Raw genomic sequence first — 10710 nt, forward strand, 5'->3', positions numbered from 1 at the left:
GTTAGCACTGATGCCACACTTCAAAAATCAAAACAAATACAAGCTAACACTCTCTAGGAGTGAACACAACCCAAAATAATTCACATCAAGATTCTAAATACTGCCATGGATGCAGAATGCTTCTCACCTCAGCTAAGTCATGAAATTTATCATGAACTATCTCACAGAGGATCTTCAATTCTTCGTAAGTTTGCTCGTCCTCAATGCGATGCATTTCTGCCTAAGAAGACAAAAAAGGTAAAGTAGCTGTTCTAAAAGAATGCAGTATCTGGGCTCACAAAAACATTTAACATCTCTACAATACAATTAGGATTCATGGCAAAACTAAAACAGGGCTCATGTCAGGATCCAAATGCCTAAGGACAGGAAATCACACAGGCAACCAAAATACTGACATTCTCACTACCTCAAATCCCTTTGTAATGTAAGGTACATTATTTTAATATTATTTTCAATAGTAAAAACCAATGATATCCTCCTGTCATTAATCAAGAGCAAGGTTCAGCACAAAATCTAAACCATGGAAGGATGAGCAAAGAACCTTTTATCTTGAATATCAAAGTAGCTGAACTATGTAAAATTCATATTCAGTTACTTAAGCCTGGTGTCATGGCATTTGACTTTATCTTCTCTGCTCTGATTAAGAAGCTCTTTCTGGAAGCTTATGGTTCAACCAAGTACAGTTTTCCAATGGCACTGCCACTGTTACATTTCACAGTTCTGCTGAAGACACTGCATGAAATAAAATTCTCATATTTTATATTATGCTTCTTGCTTTGACAGTTATTATAAAAGCTCCCAGTATGTGAGGTACCCTTACAGTTCACATCTAAATCATGCAAGAAAGTATTACATACAAATTCAGGTTTCAATAAGATTGCATAAGAAAGATGTGCATGATGGATTTAAGGAAAAAGTCCCACTGCTCCAAGAGATAGGAAGCAATTAATTACAGCCCACACGGTTTCTCCCTCCAAAAGTAGAACACAGGTTCATTACGTTCTCCTCCTAAATTCTCAAGCCTAAGATTCAGTGGAGGAAAAAAAGAAGTAAAAAAAAAATTGACAGAAGACAATTCATCTACACCACAAAACCCCAGATCTAAATACCTGCTCTGCAACAGTGAGCAGCTCCCCCTTCAGCTTGCAATAATACAAGTCAGTATAAGATACTGCATCCTGGGCCCGATGTAACACAAACTCCCATGTGGAGCGCTGCCTCTGCTCCCTGATCTCCGAAAGGTTGGCATTCAAAGCAAAGATCCACCACTCTCGGCAGCTGAAATGTTTTAAAGTTATTAGAGCACTAATATTTACTAAAAATAACAAGAAAAAAAAAAAAAGAAGAATGCATGTCAAACTGGTCCAAAAGGAACCCAGTGAGAAAACAAAGGGAACTGGTTAGAAAAGGCACTGGTATTACAGACAGCACGTATGGGTTTGTTCTACAAGTTGAGTAGTATCAAACTTGTGCTATTCAATTTGGATTACATGGGCATATTTAAGAGTTTTATGAGGTAGGGAAACACAACACGAAAATTTAAATTCTAATACATAACTGCTATATCATTTCTTAAGAATATGTCTTCATTCAACTCTGCCTAGTGCAGGTTTCAATAGTTTCAATACCACACTAATTCAACAACACATCCACAGATATACTTACTTCTCTGTTACTGTAACCTTTGGTCTCCACTTTCTGAATTTAAGCTGCCGTTCCTTTCTAGCCAGTTCCTTTAGAAATGCCATGATCTGCTGATACTGCATCTTTTAGTTAAAGAGCAGAAAGATAATTAGGCAATATTGGAGTGCTTTCCAAATGAAAAGGGGGGAGAGGTGAAACAACCACAGGTTTTGTTTATCTGCACTGACAGTCTGCAAACAGCTTCAGAATTAAGATCAATGTTTATCATATGATTGCTGTCTGGTGTCACGTTATCCCACAGAAATTCAATTTACAAGCTTCCTATTTGGAAGACTTGATTTTAAATCAAACTCTTTAATGTACTCCTTTCACTTGTCTCTAAAGCTAAAGCTTTAAGAAAGTACTGATTTTAGGCTGCTGCTATTTAATCTGTTACAAACACTACCAGTTTTGCAACCAGGAAGGTGAAGAAATTGCAACAATCCTACATTTATTCCACTGTATGAAACAGCAACTTTTCTTCTAAAGATACGTAATTCAAGACTTCATTTTCTTTTATTTTCATTTGCTCTGGGCAGCCTGGTCTGCTGGTTGACGACCTTGCACATAGCAGGGGGTTGAAACTTGATGATCGCTGCGGTCCTTTTCAACCCAGGCCATTCTATGATTCTGTGATTTTACCAGCAGAATCTTCAGGAACATATGAACAACAGTCAGCAGGTGGGAAGAGAACGAGAAACCCAGTATCAAATTTCCAGTGTGATTCTGCAGACACTGTGATCAACAAACCAAGGAGTACCTTCTTCCATCAGTCATTTGGTTAGAACCTGACCACCAAGCAGGCTCAATGAAGCTCATATAACCGAGCAATCTGGAAATCTAGCTAGTTTGGACAGGCTGAGGAGTTCCCAGTGGCCTCACCCACTCTGCTCCTGGGTGAACTGTCTCAGATACTGGGAGTGAAGAGAAGGTGAGCAGTCGTTACCTGGGACAGCTTCAGGGGTATGGTCTCAAGCACAATGTCACACTCGAGTCGTGGAGTCTGGCGAGACCTTAAAGGCTCCTTTGAACAATTCCTCTTCAGAAGAGCAGAAGTGCATACAGGTTCCATGATGTAATTATGATCATGGCTTTCCATGCTTTTATCCATGGCTTCCTGTGGGTTACAAAGACGTTTTTTCTACATGAAATGGTTGTACAACATGTATAAGGAGATATTGGTTTAATATATCAGAATACTCCATTAACAGGTCATTTACAATAACTCTTAAATTTCCTCTTTGAAGGTTAAACACAAGGTATCTCAACAGCATAACTTCTGTGGCTTACCTTTATATTCTGCCATGACAACACAAAACTATAAATTCCTGCTGGCTTTTAAAAGCATCAGATCCAGTAAAATCTAAGTTAGTTATGGCTATAGTATAGAAAGAAGACAAACTGAAAGCAAAGACAAGAAAAAAAAAAAAAAAAAAGGCTCTTTCTCTTGTACCTGTAGCTGAGCAGGAGGCAGGTCACCCAATAAAGTGCAATCTGTATCCCAATAAATACTGAAGTCAGCAACATCTAACTGCTTTTTCCGCATCAGTTTCTCTACCTGAAATAGAAGGACTGAATGAAGGCAATTACACAATACATCCATGATGTTTTTAGTTCTGCTTACTTGAAAAATAACAGGAAACACCCAGAGACAATTTATAAAAATAACCAGATTATTAAAAAGACTTTTTAACCGAATATTTACTAGTACTCATAAAGTTCAGCACCACATCTTAGCTGCCCCAAGTTCCTGAACAACACTTACTGGTTCAAACACTGCATTTTGCATGGAGACATTTTTGATGCATATGCCAAATGCAAAAGGCTGCAATGGATTGGTGACATCATCTTCAAACCTCAGATGGACATCCTGAATTTTTAACTAAAAAAGGAAAGATAAATATATTACTGGAGACAACTATTTCCATCATTAAGCACACAGCCGTGCTGTGCAGCTCCCTGGCCCCTCTCCCCCCAGTCAATTAGCCCCTCGCACATGTCAGTGTAATTTATTTTGCTATCATTATTTGCCATTTTCAAGACAAATGTGTAACTGCCAATCAAAGACTCCAATACATATCATAGACCAGAATCATCAGTATGGGCCACACCTACAAAGAGCAGCAAAAGATGACCCAAAAAAGTAATTTTACATTAGTAAACCCTTAAAGAGAATCACAGAATGGCCTGGGTTGAAAAGGACCACAATGATCAGCTTGTTTCAACCCCCTGCTATGTGCAGGATTGCCAACCAGCAGACCAGGCTGCCCAGAGCCACATCCAGCCTGGATGGGAACACACAGCCATGGTAGTTTCTCAGTGTTTGTCAAGTCTGAGACTGCATTAAGCAGAGACAATCTTGCCTTGAGCCCTTGCAATAGATACATCCTTCTCAAATATAGCAGGAAAAGCAGTTGGGCTGAGTCGTCTTCTTCTAAACTGCCCCTAGTGAGCTGAAAAGCAAATATACAGCCACTCTATCTGCACCAAGAAAGGAAAAGTCTTTTCATGGAGACCAGTCGACAAACTTTGTCAATTTAGGTTTCTTAAATAGAAATAATTAATAATGTGTTATGTGCAGCACCTAAGTGCCAAAGTGTCATTAACTACATTAGGACTTCCAAAGAGAAAACCTACAGAGCTCAGCAGCCATATTTTTGAGTCATTTTGCAATGTTAGAGGGACGTGCCAGATTTTTTTGTAACTGCAGAAAAAGAATCATGAAAGAAGTTGGCAGCTGACACAAATATTCAAAATCATTTATCAGCAGAAACTCTGTGATTAATTTCTTTAAAACTTCTCTTTTAAGAAGACAACACATGCCACTCTTCTTGATAAATCAACATTTTGGGGGGCTTATAACAAAAAGCATTAAAACGTGAGCAAAACCCATCGGTTTTCATTATCCACCAAGTGTTACCATTCAGGAAGAGCTGCTCTTTTTCTCTTGGTAGGCCAAAGGGCTTTCCCTTTCCAATTAGTCCCTATTAGAACCAGTTTGAGACCAAAATTACAGAGATTCCATCTGAAAAGGGACAGTCCTCTGCCAAACATCCACCTTTCATCTGCATCTTTCTTCTCTGAGGACTACACAGAGTGAAATGCAGTGGGCACAGGTTGTTTTTAGCAGATTAGCAAAGCTCTCTACCATAAAGGCTTACTTCAATGTTTTCTACGATTCTGGTGACTACTGATGCAGTAACTGAGTACCAGTAAGATTCCCCTTTCTGCTGTCGTTCTTTCTGAAAAAAAATGAAACAGAAAGAAAATAGAAATCAGAATTAACCAACACTGTAACAGCTGAGCAGGAAACAATACACCTACATATGCGTTACGCTGAAATTACTGAACAAAGAGAAAGAAGAAGAACAGATTCCAGTATCACCAATGCACGCAGGGGGCTGGAAGTGTGAACTGCACTGTGTGAGCATGTATCATATCCTGACTTCAGTTTCCTATGCATTTGTTCTCAGGTGCTTGTTAGGAGACTTAAAACAGCATCCCTTCACCATAGCAATTTTTTCACTATGAAAAACAACTGTGACCCACCTTCCATTTTTCTTCAAGTGCTACAAGGAGGGCTTTCTTATGTTCTCTTTCTTGCAACTTCTCTTTCTCCTCATCAAAATCTTCCTTTTTTTCTGGTGCACCAATTAGGTGCAGTTTTGAGACAGATATTACCCACGGATCCACATGTGGGCGATAAAAAGGTATCTGCAGAGTTATTTTGCCAATGAAACCTAGAAATATAAAACAGAGACGCTCTCAGATTCCTGTGTAAAAAATGCTTCTGTGACTCCTGGAAAACTTGAAAGGAAAAGAGGTGTAAGAAATAAACAAGCTAAAACAGAACTGGATTAAAATTAGGTTACTTCAGCTGTTCAGGCTTCTGACTCACAAGTAGAAGTCATAACATACACAATCCTTCCTGGTTATAAATATTTGTCTTGCACACACAGGCAAAATACATACCTGCTTTTACTTCAAATGGCAGCTCTAGTTCCTTCAAGGCATCCTTCTTTAGTGGTAAGTTTTCCAGTTCAACAGCACCTATTAAAAGCACACCAAAAAAACATGTCTGTTGAGTAAACTTACGTTACAAATACCAACTTGAATATTGAATATTAGAATAACCAGCATCATGCTTCAAAGGAGAAAAAGAATAGGATTTCATGAGAACAGCCAACCTGCCACATCAACTTGTGCAACAACTGTCACAGATATTCAGCATGCTCATTAATTTTTTAGTGCCACACACTCAAAGCATTTGATGAGGTCATCTAGAAACAATCTCAGGCAAGGATTTAGAGCTGAACTTTACTGTCTAGGAGACAGCTTTTATTGCTTCTAAAGGGAAACTTCAAGCATTTTCTGAATATCATCACATAAAGAAAAGCTCTGAAGTGTTACAAAATATTCTCTCCAAAATCAGCAAATAGCAGCAAACAGTAAATTAGATACAGTTGTAAAATGAGTAACTACCAGTACCAAAACAGAAGAGGTAAAGACTACAGAACACTCCCCACCACAGTCCCCCACAGGAAACTTACTGAACAGCATTAAGGAAAACGATATTCAAACATTACATAAATCAAGTGAGCTATTAAGATATGCTAAGCATATAACTAAAAATCTTGTATAAATTGGTTTAACAATGTTGACAAGAAACAACAGAGATAGAAACGCAAGAGAGTTTACCATTCACTGCAAAGTGCTGGCACAAAACTTTATTAGAGGCATTTATACAAAATGTTAAACACAATATTAAGTGATAGTGTTAACCCTGAGATGGAACAGAAACAAAAACACTTTCTCTCCTTAAATCACAGCATAAAACATTACAGAAAACAACAGAACTTCACCTTTCAGAAGAGCAACGGAGAGCTGATCTGTGTTCAGGTTATTGACATATTTGCCCAAATAGGTGTTGAGGACCCAGGCTACCAAGCCTTCCAACATGACTGTGTCTTAGAAGAGAGCATCTAACATTTTTCTGTCATTTTCTGGTTCTCTGTTCCATAACTGCAGTCTCAATCTGAAAGGAAAAATAATAATAATAATGAAATAAATGAGTGACTGAAATAAAGTCTCACCACATCCAGAGACATTGCTACCGTGAACTCCCTCTGTAGCCAATCTAAAATATCAAAGCATTTTTAAAGCAAGAAACCAACCTTATGCCATATTCTTGAAGTCCCAAATCACAAAGTTTCATATAGAGCTTTAATGATTACACGTTACTCCCATAGACAAATTAAATTGATCTCTCCATCCTATGTCTAACCAAAGCACCGCGTTTAATGGCAATTATCAACCATGCCAATTAGCAATCTTCTTTCCACTTTGATCTGAAGCCATTTTGCACTGCTCACAGTATTTACTTCAAGTTGCAGGTACACTGATTTTGGAAGCCTAGCCTGCAAAAACAGGAATCTCTGTGCCTCCCCTCCTAATAAAACCACATCTGTCAGTTCTCACAATGGGCAGTGTTCCTTCCCTACATAAGGGGGAGGAGACAGGGGAGGTTTAGGTTGGATATTAGGAGGAAGTTTTTCACCCAGAGGGTGGTGATGCACTGGAACAGGTTGCCCAAGGAGGCTGTGGATGCCCCATCCCTGGAGGCATTCAAGGCCAGGCTGGATGTGGCTCTGGGCAGCTGGTTGGTGACCCTGCAGAACATGGCAGGGGGTTGAAACTAGATGAGCGTTATGGTCCTTTTCAACCTAGCCCATTCTTTGATGATTCTGTGAAGGGCTGATCACACGGACACTGCTTCTTCTCCCCCTGTTCTATATCACGCTCCTTCACAAACTTTCTGGACTCAGCACTTAGCTATTATTCTACTAAAAGGCTGTAACTTGCAGAAGACCAAACACTGTAAAAAGGAATAAACACCCACGGCACAGAGACTCGGAAACACATGCTCACTTCCATGAGCCCATACATCTGCAGCTCCATTCTAGCCAGAGGACACACGCTTAGCAGAAAAGGAAGAAGGCAATTTGGCATTTGAACCACACCACACCAAAAAGTCTTTGACCCTATTCTTGCAGGATTCTTATGTGACATATGCAAAACAACTCACCCTACCCAAACCCTTTTGGGGGGAAAAGTATATGTGTGGGAAGTAACAGGATACAAGCCAGTTAAGTAGCTTATTAACAGCTGGAATCACAGAATAGCCTAGGTTGAAAAGGACCACAGTGATCATCTAGTTCCAATGCCCTGCTATGTGCAGGGTGGCCAACCAGCAGACCAGGCTGCCCAGAGCCAAATCCAGCCTGTCCTTGAATGCCTCAAGGGATGGGACAGTTCCTTGATCTGGTCTTCAAATCAACAGCACAGATAACAGCATCAAGGCACAGAAAAAAGCTAGATCAGAAAAGCAATACTGGCTGTACACACCAACATTTCCCTTCTGCATTTCCCCTCATTCCCTTCTGTAATCATTTGTTTCAGCTTGTGGTGAGGAGACCATAGAAAGCTCTAGGCTCTACTGAGTTCTACAGAGAAAAGTTTGATCTAACGAAGGTTTGGGCTGGAAGAGACTTTAAAGCCCATCCAGCCTCAACCCCTGCATTAGGCTGGCTGCCCCCTACTAGCTCAGGCTGCTCAGGACCCATCCATGGCCATGGGCACCTCCAGGAATGGGGCACCCACAGCTCTGGGCAGCAATGCCAGGCATAACTAAAGCTATGTCAATAAAAAGTCACAACTTCAAGAGTTAAAGGTCAACTCTTAAGATTCAGACTTTTTTGTCGTTTTGTCGTGGGTTTTTTGTTTGTTTGTTTGTTTTAATCTTTATAATATCTGTGCTTTTTCAAAACCAAGCGTGAGCATTCACAGGACGAGAACAACGAGGCAGGCCGTCACTCGGTGCCGCTCACACGAAGGCGCCCTTTGGGGCCGCTCTCCTCACAGGGCTGTGGGCGCTCCGCTCCCGCCCACACGCGCACAAAAGAGGCGCGGAGCGGCCCGCACACACACGTTTCTTCCCCCTTCGTACAAAGGACCGGACCGTAGGGAACAGGGAAATAATGAGACCTGTTGGCACAGCGGATTGGGGGAGAGGCGAAGCGAAAGGTCACCTTGCCCACAGGCGGCGGGCAGAGCCGCGGAGCCAGGCGACCTCAGCCGTGTGGGAAAAGCTTGAGGGTCAGCCCCGAGGCAAACCCGGAGCCCCTCGCAGCCCCGGGACCGCGGGGCGGAGCGCGGAGAGGGGCGTGAGGCGGGGAGGAGCGCCTGAGAGCCGGGCCTGCGCCGCGCAGCTCGGGCTGACGCAGGAAGGAAGCGCCGCCGAGGCCCGGAGCCGCCATGCTGTGCCGTCCCGTGTCGTCCCGTCCCGCTCCGCTCCGCACCGCCCGCCGCCACTCACCTCAGCTCTCGCCCGCCGCCACCTCCGCAGCGCTGCGCGGGGCTGAGCGCTCCGCGGCCGAGCGGCTACGGTGAGAAGCGGAGCCGGGCGGGAGGGGAGCGCAGAGCGATCGATGGGAGCTTCCCCGCCTCTTAGGGGGCGGAACCGGGCTGCTCCGTGCTGCACCGCCCCAGGGGCGGTCCTGCCGGTCCTGTACGCCGAGGGGCAGTGCTGCGGGGTTTGTTGGGGAAATCGGGTTGCTGTGCCCGAGTGCTGCTCCTGCGCTCCCAGCGCATCGCTATCACCGTTCTCTTGCTGCAGGCTGACATACTGGACTGCAGCCTGGCTGTGTGGATATCAGCACTGAACGTATTGACTCCTCCACCCACGCTGCGGGGGTGTAAACTACAGCAGTGTAAGATTTACAGTAAACAAGTTGGCTCTTCAAAGCGTTAAAGTTCAGTTTGGCCAGGCTGGAGGTTCCTGTCACAGAATGGCTTCGGTTGGAGCCCATCCAGCCCCAGTCCCTGCCATGGGCTGGGTGCCCCCACTAGCTCACGCTGTCCAGAGCCCATCCGTGGCCATGGGCACCTCCAGGAATGGGGCACCCACAGCTCTGGGCAGCAGTGCCAGGGCCTCACTGCCCTCTGAGCACAGAGAACAGAGAATTTCCTCCTAACGTCTAACATAAATATCCCCTCTTTTAGTTTAAAACCCTTCACCTATCACTACTATTAGTTGCTCTCCCTCTTGTTTATAATCACCCCTCAACTACTGCAAGGCCATTACAAGGCCTCCTTGGCACCTTCTCCAGACTGAACAAGCCCAGCTCCCCAACTTTTCTACATAGGAGAGGTGCTCCAACCCTTTGAGCATCCTCACAGCCCTCCTCTGGATCTGCTACAACAGCCCCACATCCCTCCCAGCCCAGGACACAATTAGCTGCAAGCACACACATAGAATCACAGAATCACAGAATGGCCAGGGTTGGAAAGGACCTCAAGGATCATGAATCTCCAACCCCCTGCCACATGCAGGGCCACCAACCTCCACATTTCATAGCAGCCCAGGCTGCCCAGGGCCCCATCCAACCTGGCCTTGAACACCTCCAGGGATGGATGGGGCATCCACAGCCTCTCTGGGCAGCTGTTCCAGCACCTCACCTCTCTCTCTGTAAAGAACTTCCCCCTGACATCCAACCTAAACCTTCCCTCCCTCAACTTAAAACCATTTCCCCTTGTCCCCTTTCAAAGAGCTGACTCCCCTCCTGTCTGTAGGCTCCCTTTAGGTACTGAAGGCTGCAATGAGGTCACCCCACAGCCTTCTTTTCTCCAGGCTGAACAAGCCCAGCTCCCTCAGCCTGTCTTCGTAGGGGATGTGCTCCAGTCCCCTGCTCATCTTTGTGGCTCTCCTCTGGACCCTCTCCAACAGCTCCCTGTCTTTCCTGTACGGGGGCTCCAGACCTGGACACAGTGCTGCAGATGAGGCCTCACAAGAGCAGAGTAGAGAGGGACAATCATCTCCCTGTCCCTGCTGGCCACCCCTCTTCTGATAGAGCCAGGCATCCATCGGAACTCTCAAATTCTTCTCTGCAGGTCTGCTATCAGTCAGTACTTCTCCTAGTCTGTACACAGACCTGGGACTGCCCCGACCCAAGTGCAACACCTTGCACG

General features: G+C 44.1%; 1 protein-coding gene across 6 annotated transcripts in view; it reads right to left on the reverse strand.

Annotated features, from left to right (window-relative positions):
* VPS13D (vacuolar protein sorting 13 homolog D) overlaps positions 1–9230 on the reverse strand; it is an 89003-nt gene extending 79773 nt beyond the window's left edge. For 5 of the 6 annotated variants that reach the window (XM_085242618.1, XM_085242620.1, XM_085242617.1 and 2 more), the window contains exons 1-11: positions 9059–9222; positions 6546–6718; positions 5656–5733; positions 5233–5423; positions 4845–4925; positions 3449–3565; positions 3137–3241; positions 2630–2800; positions 1666–1766; positions 1110–1278; positions 128–220 (exon numbers count right to left, since the gene is read on the reverse strand). In XM_085242618.1, coding sequence (XP_085098744.1) covers positions 128–220; positions 1110–1278; positions 1666–1766; positions 2630–2800; positions 3137–3241; positions 3449–3565; positions 4845–4925; positions 5233–5423; positions 5656–5733; positions 6546–6642 — 1203 coding nt within the window. In that variant the 5' untranslated portion in view covers positions 6643–6718; positions 9059–9222. Of the gene's footprint in view, positions 1–127; positions 221–1109; positions 1279–1665; positions 1767–2629; positions 2801–3136; positions 3242–3448; positions 3566–4844; positions 4926–5232; positions 5424–5655; positions 5734–6545; positions 6719–9058 lie in introns of all 6 variants that reach the window. The other variant, XR_014887922.1, reaches the window with a different exon arrangement.
* Positions 9231–10710: the final 1480 nt, after the last annotated feature.

This window comes from Meleagris gallopavo, chromosome 23 (genome assembly GCF_905368555.1).
Source record: "Meleagris gallopavo chromosome 23, MGAL_WU_HG_1.1, whole genome shotgun sequence".
Taxonomy (NCBI): domain Eukaryota; kingdom Metazoa; phylum Chordata; class Aves; order Galliformes; family Phasianidae; genus Meleagris; species Meleagris gallopavo.